This window comes from Atta cephalotes (genome assembly GCF_000143395.1).
Source record: "Atta cephalotes unplaced genomic scaffold scaffold00044, whole genome shotgun sequence".
NCBI lineage: Eukaryota > Metazoa > Arthropoda > Insecta > Hymenoptera > Formicidae > Atta > Atta cephalotes.
The window spans coordinates 1,867,595-1,890,162 of NW_012130108.1; the positions used below are offsets into that span (position 1 = coordinate 1,867,595).

At 33.9% G+C, this 22,568-nt stretch overlaps 1 protein-coding gene across 1 annotated transcript in view; it reads right to left on the bottom strand.

Moving 5' to 3' along the window:
* Window positions 1–518: 518 nt before the first annotated feature.
* Window positions 519–22,568, bottom strand: part of LOC105622443 (glypican-6) — a 178,455-nt gene continuing 156,405 nt past the window's right edge. Inside the window, exons 2-8 of the mRNA XM_012203861.1 lie at window positions 14,917–15,087; window positions 8,568–8,710; window positions 2,997–3,245; window positions 2,375–2,546; window positions 1,582–1,981; window positions 967–1,136; window positions 519–871 (exon numbers count right to left, since the gene is read on the bottom strand). Of these exons, the coding sequence (XP_012059251.1) occupies window positions 519–871; window positions 967–1,136; window positions 1,582–1,981; window positions 2,375–2,546; window positions 2,997–3,245; window positions 8,568–8,710; window positions 14,917–15,087 (1,658 nt within the window). The remainder of the gene's footprint in view (window positions 872–966; window positions 1,137–1,581; window positions 1,982–2,374; window positions 2,547–2,996; window positions 3,246–8,567; window positions 8,711–14,916; window positions 15,088–22,568) is intronic.

Sequence of the window (22,568 nt, forward strand, 5' to 3'; positions counted from 1 at the left end):
CTCGGCGATCAGAACTATTTTCTTAGTTCTAAATAATAGTCGAAATTCAAGTGCCTTTTCTGTTTCTAGGACGAAAGCTACTGTTGTAAGAGTTTCTCATGAAATATGAGGTTTCGACAAGTGTCTACAATCTCCCGTTCAAATAGCAGCGGATAAAGAATCTCTCGTATGATTTCTCCCGCTCTTGCTCATTTATGGCAAGATCGAGTATGGCCACGAATATCCATGTACTCGCTAGGTCGATCAACTAACGTGACTTCAGTACTTGCTAAATCGACTTAATGCACGCAATCGATTTAACGAGTGCTGAAAGCAAGGAGGGATCCAAAGAATGGACCGCAAGACGCCGTTCACGAGAATATCTTCGCCAACTTCTCAAGGCGTTTTTGCGAAAATCCGCAAGATTTACGGAACGATCCGAGTCCATCGAGTAATCCTCTTTCCTTTGTTCGCTATAAGGATCGCGACTCGCAATCGAGTAATATTTACACAACATTATGTTCGCAAAATCCACACGATCACAGCAAGTCGTTAAAGCAACCGCCGAACCACATCACCACTATCGGCATCAGATACGTCGTCAGAGCCCTGAATAGCGACATCTTCGGCCTGTTGTCTTCTCCGCTATTCACGGAGATAGTCTGATTGTTGCTCGTGCCCGTGCTGGTCGTACTAGTGCCCTGATGCGGTTCGATGTCTACTCGCGGTGGTGTCTCAACTTCATGAACGACCGGTGGTGACGGTTGCTTCGGTGGTTCTGGCTCCGCTTCCGCGTGTGGGCCGTCGTAACCAGAGCCTTCGTTGAAGCCATCCTCGTCATCAGTAAACGCACCATCGCCCGAACCACTACCGGAGCCATACCACGTTTCGTCTGTAAAATCGTAGAAGTAGTTATTATCGGTGATACAAAGAATATTAGTATCAGAGAGAATTATTATGTATTATTGATAACCGCCAGATAATCACCAGTATCGATCCAATCAACGTCCTGTCCGTTAAATGCTAATTTCAATCTATTCGTGATAGTGGTCAGCGCGAAAACTTGATCTCTCACGATAGTTGGTCTTGATCCTATACTGCGAACCTCTGGATTCATCGTCTGAGACTCGCCATCGGATGACACCGGATATATATACCTAAAACAATACAAACAGATATATGTATCATGTATCGATTTACTATGCGATATAATGTACAAAGACAACGTTATTGTACATTCAAAAGATGTATGTAGAAAATTGAATTATTAATTTATCTATATAGAGAAAAATTTCTGATTAAAAGTAGACGAACTGAGAATATTCTGATCATATCAGAATTCTATTCAATTATCTTAACTAGAATTATAATGGATTCAATCAGAAAATTTTGATTAGTCCATTTTCAACCAACAGAATAAAATAGAATTTATTTACTTCAGCGATATAATTGCCAGAAGGGGACTTGGTTTACAATTTCTCTCCTTAACAACCAGAATTCTAATTAATATAGACTCTTTTTCCAGTGTTAGCAAATGAATTTCTTATAATTGAATATCAACAAATAGAATTGATCGCAAATAAAACTTTATTTCTCTCTTACTTGTCTACGTGTGTGCCGTTCCAACATTCTTTCGTATTACTAGGTGGCACAACCAGACCGTCGTTGCACATCCGGTATGGTAAATAGACCCAGAATTGTCGGGAATCACGCACTCGCTGACGTATTTCTTTCACTAGCTTCTCCAAGCTTGTAGCGGAGTCATCCTCCGGTGAGGTTTCCTGGTCAAAGTTCAGGGATTCCATTTCTAGTTCTCGATTGTCCCTTCGTTTACGTCTACCCAGTACCGGCCGGCCGCAACCGGTAAATACGCGTTGCGACACGTCTTGACTGCTTTCCTGGAAATTCATGATCGCTTCGGAGATCTTCAAGTTGATCGGACGCACCAATACTTCGATATTGAACGGTCCGAGCAATCGATCAGCGATCTTGTCCACAGCCTCTACATTCGGAAATCAAAAAGCGAATTAAAACTCAAGCTCGTTCTTAGCGGAAAAAAAATTGTGCAAAATATGGCTTATGAAAAACATTTCTTCTATTTTCGTAACTTTTATATCAGAAATATTTTAAATCGGAAAAATATTAAATATTAATGTTAATATTGTTATTCCTTTGTTTTCAAAATATTTTTTTGATAAAAGATTCATTGTTCATATTTACGGCAATTCGAGCGAAATGCAATCATTTCCGTAAAAAAATCTTGCGTAACTTCCGAAGACTTTCAACAACAGATTGTGCGCGTCGATGTGATCCGTATTCTCTTGAAATATAATAGCCAATACTCGAACAAGAACGAGAGAAAGGAGGAGGGGAGAGGGAGGGAGAAATTGCTCACCAATGAATTGATTCCAGTCAGTGTCGAGTGCCGCGTATTGCGCCAAGCAACCCTTCATCACGTTGGCACACATATCGCCACACGCCAGCACATTGTCCGATATACCGCTGCAGGCCGGACAAGCTGTCATCCTGGTCAAGGCAGCTGCGCAATCCGCCGACGGTTTGCTCAGCTACAACCAACAAAGAGTTCGTTTTAGAGAATCTATGCACGATTGCGGTTGCATGATGGCGTAACAGCCATAAACATGCGAAGAAATTTGAAGAAATAGGATAGAACAAAGTGAAGAGAATCCAAATGGAATAAAATAAAAAAGAATAGAAAACTAAAGTGAAATAGATAAATTTTTGTACTAAGCTCTAAATATTTTATAAATTACAATTTGATAATTTTAGCTTTTTCAAACGAATGTAAAATAAACAAAGAGATTTTTTCTTTCTCTATAATGTACCTAAATATTTGAATAAAAATTGGATAGTTAAATTTTTCCTAAATTGAAATCTGAACTTCAATTTTTATTACAACTATTTGAATCGATTAGATATCGCATGATTGAGTGCAGCAGGCATTGAATCAAGTTATATCAATTTGGATACGTTTTCATGATATATTTTTTTTTTACCGATTGCATATTTTTCAACACATTCGAAGCGACAGTTAAAGCTTGGCTGAATGCTCTCGTGGCTACGAATGACCGTTTAATTTGCACGCCCAATTTCTGTGGCACGTCCCCGAACGGTCGCATCTCCTTCATGTGTTCGCCCACGCACTCCAGATACTTATTGTCGAAGTTGTACTGACTGTTGAGCACGGTGAACATCTTCTGATAAAGAGTGTTGAAGAAATTATCCATAGCATCATTAAGGTCCACCTGAAATGTAATAATTGATTACATTTAATTACATTTAATTACATAAAGTAAGAGTAGTTTATAAAGTTGTGTATATTTAATTTATTAGCGTTAAGATATATTTTGTATACTGAAGAAGATTCAAAACGAGGATCGAAATGTTTATAAATGTTATTTTAATAAAATAAAATTAATTGAATAACTTGTGTGTTCGCTTTACAGGTATTATTCGTTGATTTAATTACATAGTAATTAATTCTTGATTATAAATCATGTATCAGTATTGTACGTAGTAATGTATCAGTATTGTACGATTAATATTGTACGTAGACACGCAGACACAGACAAATATATGTGTACTCTCAATTAAACATAATTAAAGCAGTTTTTATTACATGAATACGCGAGTTTAATTAATCTTTATTTAATTCCGTTATAATAAATCCTAAACATAATATAAATTCTAATTAATTCTAATTGACTCTACTATGACGTTGTTGCAACAAATTGATGAAAAGTCTAAACATTGCTTTCCTTCTGCAACTTTGATCTTGGAAGCGTTGAAAACGATGTGCGATTCGTGTAATGCGACAGATTAATATTCGCGATAAAATTAGTGACAGCAGCGTTGCAACGATAATGCATTCATGCGATCGGGCATTTCGCCTTCTGTCGTATGCGGAACAGGTTTGAAACGGCGCCGGTGAATAATTCGAGAGGCGATTTGAATGACAATCGACAAAGCATCGTCTCGTCTTGATCGTCGTTTTCCTTCTCCTCTTCCACCTTCGTCTCTCTTCCTTTTGACACCACGTGACGAATTGTACGACGTATATCTGTCACCTACGTCTCTTCCAGCCAGAAGCTATTTGCAACCCTACAGCGCAAGTATTGAATGCGAGGAATCCCGAGAAGTCTATTTCAGTTCTTTTATCTCTCACGGGACTGTAGTCCGATAATCCGGTTGCTTTCTTAATATCCTTCGGTTTGCATCTATTTGATAGCCATCCGGAGTTTCAAGGAACGACGCGATATTCTTTCTTAACCCTTCGGTGTCATTCTGAGTATGACATATCTGTCTTTCTTTTTCCAATGCTTTTTTCATCGCCTATAACTTTTTTATTAATAAAAATACATATAATTGCTTGCTCGTTATAACTCGATATATTCCTTACGATCCGTGTCATCCGATGGTGATCCACGCTGGGACTTTTCGTTCAAACCGTTTGATTATATAAAAATAATAATTTTAACTATATATGTAAAAAATGGTAATATAAATTACGATTTTATATCATATGTGAATACATAATTATGATATATGAGCAACATTGCTATATTAAGTTTTCTTCTTTATAATAACTTTTGAAATTTTTTAAACTATTATGTTATTTAATATATATATATATATATATATATATACAACAAAAATGCCGTATCTATATTGAGAAAAATGTTTGATTGAAAATAAGCAAACCAGAAGATTTTGATTAAATCAATCAGTATTCTGGTTATCAATTAGAATTTTAACAGATTTAATTAGAAAATTTACTGTTTAAATTGTCTAATTGAGATAATCTGAATTTTGATTGATATTGTCTGATTTATCCATTTTCAATCAAATTTTTATTTAGTATAATATCTAAATTTTAAGTGGCATACTTCGTATGCCAATTTTAAATGACAATCGGTGACGCGGCTTGGTTAGGTCATTTAAAATTGGCATTCAAAAAGAACTATTTAAGTTAAAATATCTTAAAATTTAGTTAGGATAACTGTCCCAATTTCTGTGCCTGTCCTAGTCATAAAGAAAACTAATAAGACACACAAATAAATAAGAAAAAATATTTTTTTTCGTTATTTATTTGTACTAGTTTTCTTTAAGAAACTTATTGAAATACAAAAGCACACTAATTGTTAAGTTAAATTATTAATGCATATGATACCGAAGATAATATTTTATTTTTTGAGTATTAAAATATTAAAATATTTATTTTTCGAAAGATATGAGGAATGTATGTGAATTCAGTAATACGTACCGCAAGATTTTAAGTTTGTTCCTATTAATGTGCCCTATTGAAGCTAAAGTGTTATGAGTGTACTTTGAAATAAATATAATTGAAATAATGATTTATGTATTAACATAAACAATTAGCTTAAATTTATTACTTATTTCAGTAACAATTGGGTCGTCCGGAAAGTTCATGCCGCAAAAGATTTAAATTTAATAAATGAAATTAAAAATTTAAATCTTCTGCGTTTCAATTTTCTTTCAAAATCGGCATGAACTTTCCGGACGACCCAATATATGTTAAAATGAGTCAAATGTGGATAGGCACACAATTGGGGGCACATTAATAGGATCGCTGCTTAGAGGACTCATTAATAGGGACAAAAACATGTTTTTATTTTTGTCAAACTATTATAAAGTATTAATATTTTTTAGATTAAAAGAAATATTATAAGAAAAAGAAGTAGTTGAAAAACCGATATAAATTGCAAGCAGATAAAATTAAAGCTACAATTAATAATTAATTCAGTAATAAGCAGTAATAAGCAGTAATAAATTTCAATAATAAATTGGCTAAAAGTAGAGACAGTTATCCTAGATCTAACAATCTAATTTTATTAAATCATCAAAATGATCATACAGAAAATTCAAGCATGATGAGCAAAAAGTTTTGACATTCTAGCAACCAGTTTAAACGTCCTACATAATTATTTTGATGATCGAACAAAATTATTTTCAGATCTAGATATATCTAATTAAATTTTTATGTATTTTGGCAAAATCACCTTTCTGTGTACGGAATATGTTATCTGATGTTTCGATTGAAGAAAAAAGTTTACAATATATTCATTTTTATGAAAGTTACATATATGTAAACAATCGAATGGGTTGAATATGTCCAAGTTGCTATACTTATAGTGTGATATCGAAGGATAAATTCCATTTTTCAAACAATTCTTTCTATTCGTGTCTGTGCACCACAGATACGAATTCTGCAATTTCTTTGTATTTCCGCGTCTTACTTTTATCTGTTACATCGCACTCCGTGGAAGTGGATTGTACCTTCTTCGCCTTCTTCAGATCGGGACTTTATTACATCTCATGCTTACCTCGAATTCTTCCTTCGTTCGTCTGCTTAATAATACGTTTCTGCGAAATAGCATAACCGAGCGCGATCGTGTTTCGAAGTAAAATTAAATTCCATCCCGAAGCAGTCCAAAGCGGCTGCACGTGATTAAAGAGGGATGGCTCGGATAAATTCAATAGGTCGCGGTGTAATTGCAGAAGCCGTTCGATAGATAGGTAGATAGGTACACGAAGGACGCATATGGGACTCTTCCGGTGACGGGATATTTTCGCTTTGGTGGTTGCGGGTCTCTTTACCCGGGACAATGCTGGCGATGTCAAAAGCACATTGATTAAATCCGCCTTCGCACGCGATTCTATCCTCTCCCAACTTTCGAGCTTCAGGAGTGCGGACCGGACATCGTGGACAAAGGGTTACTCCCGCCGTGACTCCAATAGAAGTTTAAAGCGTTAAAGGGAGGAGCTGAAAGTCAACTCACGTCACACGATTATCCTCCGATCACTCGGAATGATGTTCCTCGAAGAATTCAGGGGTTGATAATAACGTATTAATTTTCTTGGGCTATTTTAAAAATAAACTCATAAAAATAACAAAATGTTTAATTCCTTTTTATGAAAAACGTCTTCTCTTCTTTTTTCGAAATTCAGCTCTTTTTCTTCGTTAAACTTTTCTTAATTCTTAAGTAAAAAAAGTGGTAATTAATTTCCTCTGAGAATGAGAATTTTCTAACAAAGAAATTTAAAGAAAATCTCGTTTCTAAAGGTTTTCAGAGTCACCGAATTCAATTCTATCCTCAGAATTTTAAAATTACAATTTCAAAAGAATAATCCGAGGAATAATCTGATTATCGTAAAATTTGGTTTTAGAAATTTCTTGATATCATTGAATTTGAATGACTAAAAATATCTAAATTCAAAACAATAATAATCTCCAATAATAATAACTTTTAACGAAGAAAAATTTAGTATTATAAAGTTCATAATCAGAGTTTAGAAATCACAACTGTGAACTATTTGTGCAGCGCTGATGAATTTCACATAAGGAAAAACTGAAAATTTGATTTTTTATATTATAATTAAAATCAAGTTTCATGCTAATCATATAATTAAAAAAAATTTTTGTTCATCATATTAAATTCTCTATTAAGAATTTTTTATTTTTGACCTCGGATTCGAATAAAATAATCTTATTAAACCACAATCAAGTTTCATAAAAATCGAACGAGGTTTTTTTTATAAAATTAAAGGAGGTAAATCCAAATAAAGTCGCCCATCCACAAAGAATTAAGCGATATTTTAATACATCTAGATCTCTTTTTACTATACAAAAAATACGTTTTCTTCTTTTCCAAATAATCTTGGTAATAATTTTGCAATATCTTCGTCGCGACATTGCTGTAAGAAAAATTAAATGAAATATAACGTACAGTGTCACGTTGTCATGTTCTATGGATCGATATTAAGAGGGATAACTTGGGATATCCCAGTCAGGAAACGCATGGAAGGAGATATAAATTTTTCCCTTTGAGAGAAGATTTAGATACCGTGACATCTGTCGAATTACAGGAAGCAGCATCGCCAATATCGCCAATACCAGTATCGCCTTTATCACGTTGCTCGTTTCAAACTAGAAAAAGATTACTGCTCTTCGAGTAAATCGCTCAACTATGTGCTCGCGATATTTTCGAAGGATATATATATCGCATCTTTTACATCTCTTAGTCCAGTCTCGTATTTCTTTATCTCGCTTGATAATATTCTGAGAGGAAGATGTCGTCGAGCGTAATTGCGCAGAAAACGACTTATAATAAACTTTAAATCTCGAGACACGGCTTGGCAGCTCCAGAAATTTTCTTCACAGCTCACCATCTTATTCGCGCTTGATACACTTGGCGCCTAAAAGGGAATGAAGAGGGACCGAGAGAAGATGGGAAAATTAACGCGCAATTGCAATTTTCACCGGAGGCATCTCGTGCGACATCAAACGAGAGGTAAATGAATAGCTCAGCGTAACGGGTGCCATAATTCCAAATTTTCTGGAAATACTCTATTTCAGAAGTGTTCTCTTTCGCGAGTATCAGGAGAGGTTGAACAACGCAGATGCTGTTCTAACATAAATTGATCGAGATCCGATCTTTATAGATGGAATTCTTAGCAAAGAGTGAAATAAATCGTAGTTGAGCCATTTTAACGTCGAGATAATCAAATTCCAAGGAAGGATAAAGAGAAAGAGAGAAGGTACTCACCGTTCCCTTCGCGTAATAATTCTCCAGCTCCTTGAAAAAGTCCGTGAAGACGTACGCGTTCTGTTCGTAAAGGATACCGTAGGTCTTCTTGAACATCTCATGAAAACCTTTCTTGCTGCCATCCAGTAATTCTTTGAAAAAACCTGCAAATGATAAGAAACGCGAGTCATAATTCTATTTGTATTGCGGTTTATAAATAATAATAAGTTAATGCTATATGTTATAAATTAAACAAAGAAACCAATTCAGTCGAGATTTTGATGCTTGCTAGCATTGAAATAAATATTTGTTTGAATATTGAAAATTCTAATATTTGCTAAATATATTTTTATTTATATATTTATTTAATATAAAAACTATTTGATTTAATTATCCTTTTTTTCAGTGTAATAATATTTTTACACATAAATTCTATGCACCTTACAGTTGTATAAACTGCACATGGCTTTATTATATGATTAGATTCGAAACGCGATTATAAACTGAAGCTGAATAATAATATCACAGTTAAATTCTCATCGATTTGACAATAATGCTATTAGCATTATAAATCACTGAAAGCACTTAATGCGAAAAATATTATCTCAAAATTCGAACTTGGAAATCTTCTGACCGATTATTAAATTTATAAAATAAAATTTTAATAATTCTTGATCATCGTGTATCAGCTTCCTTTATAAATATAATTTAAATATAACTTAAAATTGTCATACGTCTAAAATTGTTCCTTGTATCTATAATCAATAAAGTGACGTAACACGAAAGAAATTCCAAGATGGCTTATTGCGACGCGAGTTTCCCGGCGCTTTGACGTCCTTCCCAGCGGAAAATCGCGGTCGAGCGCGAAACGGAAAATTAGTCGAGATTCAAGGTGCGAGTCGTCGTCGACAGCGTGGAACGGGAAAGGCTGGTTCGCGAATTAAAAGCCCAACGAATTTGCGGCAAATACCCAACAGTTCTGGCTGCTTTTCCATTCGTCCCGTCTCTCGCTGTGGATTGGCGTCTGTGCTCTTTACACCTCCGGTCGACTCGCGTCAGAAAAGGGAGCTGGGTTCGTCGCTAAAAGGAATTTTAATCACATTCCCCCGGAGGAAGTGACGATAAGGGGGTTATTCGGTGAGCGAGAACCGTAGGCGGCGAATCGGGGATGAAAAAACGCTTATCGTTGCATTATCGTGTCGCGTTGCGCTTTGTTCATCGGGAGCTGCGGCTGGAATTGAATCAATGATAGTTTCCTCATATTTCAACATTAATACGCTGACATGACATTCAAAGTACCAGCGCAATTTTATTATTAGATTATTTAACAGCTTTATATTCGTCGCAGGAATAAACTTTCAGTATGACAGATTACATGCTGATACAATAAATACAGATAAAGATAATAGGTCATAAATGTCACATTATACCTTTCAATATACGAGTTAAAATAATTATATATGAATTATGACAATGTAACATTTTACAATTAATGTCGAACGAAATTAAATCTCGACGTTGAATTTAAGATTAAAGTATTATGATCATAAATGGGAATGTATCATCACATTTGAAATCGTTTAAAATTTTCTGCAGAAATATTAACTTAATTACAAAGAAATATTTCGACGAAATTGAATTAATGTTGTCGATAAATTATTGTAATATAACCTACATTTTCTCCGACAAACAGTTACGCACGTTGAAATTGAAGTTCCATTTTAAAATCTTCATAATTTCTGAAAGCCTTTCTAAATCAGTGTCCATTACGCGAGAACGATAATTTCGATCGATATCTTTGATCTTATTCGCGAGACAGTGGTGTCAGCAATTAGCGCGGAAATTAGGGCACGTCCCAACTTGGGAAACATCCTCGATGTCTAACGATCCCGGTTAACGAAATTATTCGAAGGCAGCATCTTCTCGTCGGTCTTTCATCTTTTCCGCTGCACGTCGGCTTTTATGGCCGAAGTCCCTTTGAGGTGCCACCGTCCAACTTTGGCACCTGGTACCCACTTTAGTCGGCACTTCGCTAGATAGAAGTTCGTACAACCTTTACTAGAAACATGAGTCCTCCATTATTTATACAAAATGTACGTCTACAGGATATGTTGTATGATATATTTTTCTATTTGAGTAGAGGAGGATACATATATCCCATATCGAAATATTCTTAATATTTTAATTATCAAAATTTAAGAAAAAAAGAGATATATTTTGTAAAACAATTTATAATTTTAGATTAATACGCATCTTTCTATTATATATACAAAGTTGCTTGAAAATATTCTCTTTATTAAAAAAAAAAAAAAAAAAAAATAACTTTTAATAAAGAAAACAGTGAAAAAAAATTTTCTTTTAATTTTCATCTATTTTTTGCCTTCATATTTATAACGTCAATTTTTCAACATCATAAATATCTTGTTGTACATACATTATACTATAGTACAATATATTTTTTTAACAAACATTCTAAGAATATTTTGTATTGCAAGAGTTTACAAATATGATTTGTCATATTTATTGATTTTCTACAAATAACGGTTTTGTGAGAAGCCATTTATGCATTTAGGTTTCTAATTTAATCGATGATATGGTTTTTCACGACTGATATTAAATCTGCTAATTGTGGCCAAGTTATTATAATATACTTTGCAGTCAAATATTTTACAGCGCTTTCATTTTCCATTTTATCCAAAGATTTCTTGAGTCTTAGCATTCTTTATAAAATAAGACACCTAATGTTGTTGCTAAAAAAAATTGCGCTTCGTAAAATAACGAGTGAAGAAATATCATTATGCAAGATTATTTAAATGTACAAAGACCGCGCGTTCCTATTATACGCGATAATGTCTCCGAAGAAGTTCTTGCTCGAAGTAGTTGCTCTTCGAGGCACGCAGCTGGCGTTCACAGTAACGGATAGTGTTCAAAACGGTTTCAAGAGAACCCGAATAATTATCGTCCTCGACACAGGCATTCCGAAAGCATTCGCGTATTGTACGAATTGTTAACGCTACCTACGCTAATTACGATGGCGTACTCTCATTCAACATTCAACTATTAATTGCACCGAAGCAGACGGTGTTCTAGATGCATTTGTTTGTGGCACACAAAGATAGATGTCCCCGGACTTACAGATGTTTGACGGATATTAACAAAAGATATAACGGGGACGCGAACCAGCGGTAAATTGATATTGAAACGCAATTTAAAAACATAATTCCTTACCTGTGCAAATAGTTTTATAATTTAGTCGATAGAATAAATACGGACAGAACGGTTTTGCTGAAGTGTCTAAAAATTTAGCAGATCCGAAAATAATTTTTTATTTGGATCATCAAAATAATTATATAGGACAATCAAGCTGAGACTATTAAAATATTTTTTATATAATTATTTTAGTAGCTAGCTAAATTTATAGAGTTTATCATTTTTTCCATTTAATTTTAAACAAGAAAAAAAATACAAACTCTATGCAGATACAATAATTTTTATATACCAATAAGAATAAAATAAAGTTCAGAAATAAATTAATGGATAAATGATGATCTGATTGCGTGATATGAATATATATTATATTTATTTGTATACTATTTCGTTATTAAGTTGTCTGTAGTTTGCCAACGTCATGCAAACTCAGGCAAATTAAATTTCAGACGAATCCCGACTCCAGGATTCGGATATCTAAAAGGTGTATGTAAATGCGAATATGCGGAAACACTTTGGGGAAGGTAGATACCGTCACAAGTATACGAATACAGAGGAAACAGCGGATATCCTGATGATCCCCCGCGTAATTTACGTGAGCGAAGTATGACAGATTCTCCCTATAAATCGTCGAATAACAAATCAATAAGGACGCTTTTATTTGCAGCGCGGCGTAGTTTCATCCTTGCCAAATGTATTCGGTGAAATATATGGGATATTCCTATTCGTTTTTTTTTCCCGTTAGTCGGAATATTTCCTTGTAACTAATATCTTTGTAACAAAAATATTATTTCCTATTTCCAACAAAATTGCTTTCGCAATTTCCAACTATAAATTTCAGTCAAGAAAATTCCGTTCTGTAATTAATACAAAATGGTGCTCAGAAATACAGGATTATGCTAAATAATTGCCAGAATATCATGAATTTTTGTGGATAATGCATTTAACATAGTATAATTGTAGCCATACTGGTGGATAGCAAAACTCATAAAATTTTATTTCAAATTCGTTTCTCGCCATTCAGTAGCTTAAACTTTGTGTCCACGATGCTAGAAATCGCTTTGAGATCTCAGATAAAAAAAAGAATTAACAAATCGTATTTGAACCATTTGACCAATGAGATTGGACAACACCCAGAGAAAAGTATTTTCGATCTAAAAAAAATGTTTCTTTGCTATAAGGCTAAAGAAAAAATTTCTTTGATTTAAATATAATTTCTTTAAAGCAAATGAATTTTTATTTGTTTTAAAAAAATAATATTTAAATCAAAGAAATTGTTTCTTTAATCGCATAGCAAAGAAATATTTCTTTAAATTGAAGAATCTTTTCTCTGGATGAATTTTTTTCTTACGTAAGAACTCGGGACATTTTCTACATAGTACAAAATATTTTGTATTTGTGTTAGAAACACACAAGTTCTTGTTAGAATTTTATGTTGAATTTTTAATATATTCGAATATTAATCTGAACGTGTTATTTGAGTATTTTTTATTAAACTGATTCAACATTTCTTATTGTTAGCATTAAAATAACAAAATTTATGAGTCAGTAAACAAATTACATATAAATAATGTTTTTTAAAACACAAGTTATATGATAAATGAAACTCAACGACAGTCATGGCAAGCTTTACAGGAAAAAAAAATTCTTTTATTTAATTTAACGCGCCTTTAAAGTCTCTTTAATTCCTAAAAAAAACTTTATGTCATTTTGCAAGTACTCTTATTTTCTTCCTCTATATGATGCAACCGAGTCGATACACTCAACAATGACCCGCATGCCTCCTCGAGCACACACACAAAACAGTATCAGCATCAAGAGCACGCGTTCTTCTCATATAACTCTTGTAAAACTCTCGTCGATGCAGCCCGCGGTTTCGCTTTAATTAGAAAAAAACCTCGCAAGCCGAGCTCTCGGATTGGAGGAGCGCGACCGCAGGAAGAGGTCGTCAACATCCACTTTCGTGCTGAACCGTGGCTGCCATTATCCCTGAAATCTCGTTTCATCCCCTCTCTTCATCCTACTCCGGAGACCCACGTTTAAGATGGACAAATGTGTGCGTTCGATTGAGCATTGTGTATCGAGCATATCCGTTAAAAAGTTGGCCCGGAGCACTGACTAGATGTTCACCGAGGATGATCTTCCGAGTGACGTCCGGTCGATTAAACTGCGAAGGTGACAAGTGAGTGGCAAAGATAAAAAGAACTTAACCGTGAAGAGAGAGAGAGAGAGATTTTACTTTGTTTTTACTTGTGTAAAATTCGTTTTAGTTACTACTTCTTAATTCTTCGCATTTCTGTATAAATTTACATTTTATATATACAATACAAAGCGCTTGTTCTTTTCAGCAGAAGTTTCTCCAGTGATCTCTGAATATTCCTCCCTTCCTGCATACTCAATCCTATTTTACAATCTTACGTTGTTCTTAAAATGAAAGAAACATTACAATCTTTCAAAAGACTTCTTCGAACGTGCAAAACGAAGAGTAGTCTTGTCCGTTTCGCTTTTTCAACTGTTGGAAACTTGAGTATCTTACTATGAAATATTGGCTTTACTTCCGATTCTAGAATGTACGAGCACAGCGCGTTACTTTCGAATAAGTGGATTAAAAGGATTTGAATAAGGCGATTAAAAAGTTTCGCCGAGGTAAAGCGAACAAAATGTTAAGCGAGCAAGTGGAAAGCAAAGGAGCGGTTTACACTAAGATTTGTATCGGGGATACAAGGGACTTGTTAATCGTAAATATTAAATTATAAAATTTAATTTCCTATTTTATCCTAAAAGATTTCTATCAAAGACGTTAAATCTTATATCCAAAATATAAGCCTCTATAAAGCTGACCCCACTTTTACAAAATTGGAAAAAATAAGCGGAGTTCTGGTTGTCTCTCTTAGGCACTCTAACTTTTTCTTTTGAAAAGTTAGAACAAATTGATTTCTTGATAAAGTTAAAGGAATGAAATCGGATCCTTAAAATTTCTTCGACACCAACGATAATAAGCAACAAAGGAAATCTTTGTTCTCTATCCGCCTTCATTCATTCATTCAATTCTTCGATCCAGGCAGAAAAAGAGGTAAAGAAAGACGCAACTCGTGATATTCCTATCGGGCATCGCTACGCACAGTGGTTTCCCTTATCGAAGAAATCGGAAAGCGCTACTTACTGTGGAACCTGTTTCCCCGCGTATGCAGGACCTGCTGCATTCTGTGAAGAGCTTCTTTGGTGGCCATTTCGTGTTTGTCGCGTGCTCGCGCTTGCAATCTCACTTCCATGTCGGCTGAACAGCACACCTCGCCACCGCTCCTCACGCTGCCGCATACTTTAAGCTCCTTCGCTATATAAACAAAAGAAAAAAAATCATAGATTAATAAAAAAATATCCTGACGAGATAACGAGGGAATCGGCACATTTGACAAGATTTAGAAATTCTGCTATCTGAAGTAATGATCTGAAAAAATGATATATGTATACATCTTTCTTCTTCTCAAAATCTTGTCGAATTTGGCAGAATATCAAGTATGTATCTTTTATAGTGGAGATTGGTAAAATAATACGATCCGAATAATTGTTACTATTATATATTTTTAATTTCGTCAAAATAAAAAATTTGTAAACATATTTGTAATAAATGTCTAATAACTTCGATTTTGTTTTTCAGTCTACAAAATCTAATAGATACTTAGATAGTAATCTATTTTTAATAAAAAAATTTGACCGGTTTTATAGGTACGAGAGAGTAATTAAATGTCTATAAGTATTATAATATTAAATTCATAATTATATTGATTGATTTATTAACATTAATCCAATTTTTTAATAAATAAATAATAAAGTTCATAATTGTCTATAACTAAAATACACGATAAAGGGAAATTCATAGAACATAAGTCTCACTCTTCAATCGTTTCTCACTCTTCAATCGGCTTCTCAATAGGAAAACTAGAAACGAAAGGGAAGACAACAGTAGACGAAATGTTTTCAGGTTAAATACCGCGACTCGAGTGTGTTTGAAGAAGAGGAAAGTTCTGGTACGAGAAGCTCGTCGAGACTTTCGGTAAATGCAATTTAGTTTTAAGAATCTGAGGGTATCTATGTGTTCGTAGGTACGTAGAGCATCCGGAGGAGAATGAACTTGAGGATGGACGGAAACATTGTTTTCTCTTCCGTGAGAGAAAACGCACTTCTGCACATTCGTCAATGGGTGTCAAGTCGTAAATTAAGTACAGAAATTACTGTTTCTGTTGGAAGAAATTCTAATTTGCTGCTACTGTTAACTCGAAATGTAATCACTTCATTCGTTTCGCAAACAGTTTTAGTAGATTTTTATAACAATTTTAATAGATTTAGAGTTGGGAAATAATGCGTCTATATTATTCTGTTATTATTATCATTACTTTTTTTTGATAACCATCTTTTTTCTGTTGGTAACCATTACATTTTTTTTTAATAATGATAATGAATTCAATCACATCTATCAAGCTAGCACAGCCACTTCAATACAATTAAATGCGACCTATACTACATTTTTTTGCTATTTTTTTGCTCATTTACTCTATTTTAAAACATTAAAAAAAGTACGAATTATTACTTTTTAGATTACGCATTACTTTTAAAATAAATAATGAGTGACAGTAACAAGTTACTTTTAACAAAAAGCAATGTGATATTTTTATAAAATACCATTTAAATACTAGTTCTTACATTTTTAATATGACTAAACAAGAAAATCGATCTAAACTAGATCTTGCTTAATATTTTGAAACTTATATCCACGTCTGTAAACTGCGCACCGATTTAATTTTTGGTCTTAAAACACAATTCTAAATTAAAACTGGAATAATAACATAACAAATTGAACAGGCAACTTAATAGTATAATTTAATAATATTATTAGTAAGAATAATTTTAAAACACTATAAAAAATTTATTATAAAAAATCTTGAATTTTAATAATGTATTTATTATTCAAGAATTATATTCTCTATTATATTCTCTTAATAACAATCTAGACATTCTAACGATCTGCAATTTAGGTAATCGTGAGAGAATAGATACCGCAAAAATTTGCGATGCCAACACGCAGTCAGTTTAGTTTACAGACGATGTGAGATAAATCGTCGTATTTATTACCGAGGTAAAGCAACGGGAAAGGCGTTAATCGAGCGTGTCGGAATATTTTAAAATTCATCGTAGATTCTGCGGATGGGGTGGAAATCGCTGTTGTAGGTGCGATAGAAATCGTTCGGAGATAAGTGCCATTGTTAAGCATAAAACAGGAAATATTCAGCAGGATTTTCCCCATCTCTCTCATCCGATTCTCCTTCGACTGTGTTTCGACGGGAATAACGCACGCATTTTTGGGGATGAAACGATCCACCCAATGAAAGGAAGGGCGTCCTCGCTTCCTCGAGGGCACTCGGAAATACGGAGGGTAAATTCGGAGGTGTCGCTCTCGCAATCGCGTTCAAAACGTATACTTCCGTACGCGCCGCAGAATTACGGTTCGTAATCCTTTACAATGCGCCTCGCAGAGTAATTACCGGATTCATGTTGTCGCTTTAATCCTCTTAGCCCACCGAAGAGCGCCCGCCACACATAACAAAAACTCGAAATTGTGGTGAAATTAGAATTTTATTATCTTTTAAATTAGACGTTTAATATTATTAACTATAATAATATTATAGATTAATTATAATTAATTTTTATACATTATAATTCTTTCAATACGATCATTAATAATGATAAATGATGAAGAGAGTTCGCTTATGATATCTAAAAAGAATATCTGCATGGAAAGGAAACAGTTTTTAAAGACCTAACAGATTTTTTTGGATTTTTTATTTGGCCACAAGGAATTTTGACAAGAGTGTGAAAAAAAAATATATTCCAGCTTTTTTTTAATATACGCTATCTCGTTCTAACTTATATTGTCTCATCATTCTAACTCACTAAAGTTAATAAAAATCGTTCTGTTATAGAGTTTTTAGTTTTAAAAATCTAAAAATTTAGTTAGATCTGAAAATAGTTTTGTCAGATTATAATCAAAATAAAGTAGGACACTCAAGCTGATTGCTAGAATATCAAAACTTTTTGCCGCATTGTTCATTACGTTTGAGATTCCTAATTATTTTGATGGTCCAACAAAATTATTTTCAGATTTGTATCTAAATTTTTAGATACTTCAGCAAAATCGTTCTTTCCGTGTGCAATTTTAAGTCCGCGTTTGCAATTTCAAATGGACGAGCGCGAATAAGTACAAATAAGCAATTTGTGCTTCAATGCCAGTAGTCGCTATGCAGTTTGCTCTCACTGAAACAAGCTGTTCATTCTCTTGTTTATTCTCATCTATTCGGATTCTAGTCTTACGGAATAATTGAGTAGCGCCTAATAGCGCCTCACTAGATCGCGAAGTTGTCGTTCGAACGATAGATCGTCTCGTGGTATCGTGGCATTGCGGCGAGTACAGTTGATCGGATCGTTGGAATCGCGTTTTGAGACGTGCGTAATTGAGTTAAACTCCCTGATGAGATTCGAAATCCGGAACGACGTTTGCACACACGCGGCACACAGATTTGTCATCGTGCGCAATTTTCCCATGGGTATCGCGAATAAACCGGTAAGGCGCGACGGCAACTGAAGCTTAACTTTGTCGGAGTCTCTTCCCGCGAGATTGCTTTTCCTCGTTAAGTTCCTTCTATTATGAAATGGAACGCAACGAGTATGTGTTTTCATGCGTGTACGAGAATGTCGAAGTATAGACGGAATGTTTGTCTCAATTTTTTATTAAACAAAGTATTAAGTTAATAACATTAAATTAAAATATTTTTAATCGAGTAACGTAAAAAAACATATATGCTAGATTATCTTAAATAGTCAATTTTGATTATAATAGGATTATAAAAATAATTTTAAAAATAAATAATTCATTATTTAATTAATTAATTATTATAAGTCCACCGAAAGATTATTTAGTAAAATATAGATCTGTTTATATATTATTTTGCATTTAGAATTTTTACTTTTTCTCTTTTCAACGACTAAATATGTATAATTTCTCATTGTTTTCAAACATTTTTCAACGCGAACAAATCCTGTTACTATTATTAACGCTGTATATTAATTATAACAAAAAATTTATATTAACGAGCGAACTATATAATGACAGATGTAAAAAATTACTTTTCAATAAAGCTCTTGTATTTGCTCCTTATATTGGAGACGTCAAATAAATTATTAAATGACATAAATTAAGGTACAATTGTCCACATTTTTCGAGTGAAATTTCACTCTTAGATTTTTACCTCGAACAACAAAAATACTGCAGCAATAGACAATATATATATGCTGAGGCAACCGCGCGTCCCGATCGGTTACCCCATTGCTGGACCAAAATTGGATTACTTTTCTCGTTAACTCTTCGCATCGATGGAGGGGCGGCAAGTTGGATAGAAGTGATGAGGAACGGGGGGGGGGGGAATGGGTGATAGAGAAAAGAACGACATAGGCAATCCTGTGGAAATGAATCGGGATTACTTTTACGACGTGTCTCAAAGTTCCCAATGAGCGTGGCAGTGAATGGGGGAGGTTTTTGTCGGGAACGCGCAGGCGGAAGGGTTGGATATAAAATTAGCTTAGACTTTGCGGAATTGGCGAGTAGCTATAGAAGTTGATAAAGGCGATCGAGGATAAAACGATCGCGGAGTTTCGGCGAAATATCATCCGGATCGATAAGCACGTAGTTTATGCGGAGCAACCGAAAAGACACTTTTCGGAGGGAACAATTTACGATGTTGGACTATCTTTTCTTCTCGTCTCTATCGTCTCGCAGCGAAAAGCTACGCGATTTTACCTGGTAATAAAATCTGAACTCGAGAAGTCTGATACTCCAACAAATAATATAATATATATCTTCATACTTGATTTTTCGCCCGTGAAAAATCAGGCAAGTCATATCTTATATCAGAAATGAATTTATGGCATTGTTGTATGTTTTTTCTTCCCGTAAATTTATTGTATATATATATGTATACTTACAATAACAAATATAATATGTATATAATAAAATAATAAAATTTTCATATTTTTTCTATGCCTAGATTCTAATTTTTTATTCTCCTTCTTTTCTTTAAACTCTTTATTAAAGACGAATATACATGTAGATAAAAAATAAAAATATAAAACAAATTTAACAATATAAAAATGTTATTATTAGAAGAGATACAGATAAATATAAAATTTAAAGGAAAAGTTATGGATTTAAGTGAAAATTGTGCAATACACCTAATGGAATAGAATATAATGTAATATAAGTATGATTTAGATTAAGCTATATAACAGAAAAAATGATATGCACGACATATTAGTAAAGGACACGTAAGTTAAGAAAAAATTATTAAATTAAATGCAGTTTAGGAATAGATTCAGGGATAGCAATATTTAACTGCAGTTCCTAATTAGCTGCTAGTAGAAGATACGAATAAATGTTTGTGGGTTAAGAAAAATTGCAAATCAAATCCTTTTTTGAAATGTTTCTTCTTAAGTTAGTTGTTAGTTAAAGTAATAAAATTTTCTATATATCCGTATATATCTTTATCTCGAGGGATCTAATATGCTTAATATTCAAGGAGCACATGGCTTGCGCGAACAAAGCCGTTGTCGAAAGTCGGGAAAGCTATGCAGAGAGTTCGCATGTCGCGGCTTTCATGAACGATTAAGAGAGGCCCCGCAATATACAGGTGTGATAAATCTCTCGGCGCGTCGCCGCCCATCCGCTAACGGGTCGGGTGTTAAAAGGGTTTAGAGAACTCAGGATGAAGACGAAAGGGAAGGCTGTTAAAAGCTCGCGAGAAGGGTAAGAGCGGGTAGTAAAAGCTCAAGGCACAACAGGATTCTACACGTTGCTCGCGCTGTTCTTTCGTTAGCGACGTCGCGACGCCACGGAGACGCCGCCGAGACTTCCGTCGCGACGCACTTCCGGAATGAACGGCGACGATCGAACAAACGCGGTTAGAAATTCACAATTATATGCATTTTCGAATGCTATTTTTTGTCTATCTATGTATCTATTTTATTTATCATATAGGTATAATTTATTCAGCTTAAGATGATCAACACACAAAATATAAATCAATAAGAAAACGAAACAGAAATGATATATATCGCTTTATTTATCTTGAAAATAACAACGTAACTTCAAAAACAAAAATGTTCACAAAAAAGTTTGAACGTTTTGAATAATTAAAAATATAAAATAGATACTCTTAAAATGCAATTTTAGCTTATTGTGCACTGAAAGAAAAGATTGGCTGCTGCAGCAATTAGATGGTAAAATATTGCATAGCACTTTTAATTGGTGTTGCAGCCAATTAAAAATGCTCATATTCAATCAAACCCTTTTCTTTCATAATAATAGAGAAGTAAAATTACATTCTTTCAAAGTATGTTTTTTTTTCTTTATGCATCCGTTCTTTTTTTGCAAGCAATTAAAAAAAAAATGACAATTTTTAAAATAGTTATAACAAATGAGCGATCTAATTATCCGTGGAATTATCCGTTGAATATCTTAGATATTGTTCAATCGCATCTGGGTTTCAAAGATTATTAATGTTAAAACTTATCGTTCACACTATAAATATGCATTATACAACCTCTAAATAAAAAATAGAATATTTTTTGCGTCATAATATATAACGTAGAAGTTTAAAACTCGTTTGATTTGTGTATTAATCATGTTGTATGGACATTACGACGAAAAGTTTTCGACGAATCGACCGAGAGCTTAACTTGCAATTAGTTTTGCTGTTTCAAACGATGTTCAGACGAAAATTCACATTTTAATACGAGATTAGACAGGAGCGCGTAATTTGGTTGGCACACTTGATCTATTTGGCCTCTTTACCCTCGGCAAGCGGAGAGGGTCGCTAAACTTAGGTCAGTTCCAGGATCGATTCGTACGAGAAACGTGTGCGACGGTGCACACGTGCCGATACAACCGTCGTCGTTCCACCGGATAGGCTTTACAGCCGATTAACTCCAGGTTAATTTGAGCGAGGCGACCCGGATGTTTTCTTGCTCTCTCACTTTATCTATTTTTTTAAATATTTTTTTCTACACAAAAGGTCAGCCTTTGCGCGCTCGTTACGTCATGTCATCGTTATCGATTTACAATTTACGTGGTCGTATCCCTGGGAAAAAGAGAAAAGAATCTTATGAAGTAGACTGTAGAGAATCAAGAGGGTCGATGCATATCCTGATGGACGAAAAATTTCGTACAGAGATCATGTTAGATAAAATCAACGAGGAATCAACGAGAAATCTTTAATAAATAAATCGGTAAATAATGATCGAAACATAAAATGAAAAATATAAACTAATGAAATGAAAAATATAAAATATTTTTAATCATCGGCCAAAACTTCGTTGTAATTTTCATTAATATATATAAAAAATAATATATATATATATATATAAAATAAATTTATTTACAATTTTTCAATACATTAACATTTTTCCAATAAAATGCCAGATTGAGCATAAAATTATTAAATTGCTTGTTCATTTGTGATATTATTATAGTTTAATTGCGTTTATAAGTTCGAAAAATCAATCGCGCACAGTTCAAATGACTACATATTTAATATATAAATTCACATAGAAATTATAATGGCGACAACGAGAGAGAGAGAGAGAGAGAGAGAGAGAGAGAGAGAGAGAGAGAGGGAGAGAGAGAGAGAGAGAGAGAGAGAGAGAGAGAGAGAGAGAGAGAGAGAGAGAGAGAGAGAGAGAGAGAGAGAGAGAGTAGTAGTAGTAGAGTAG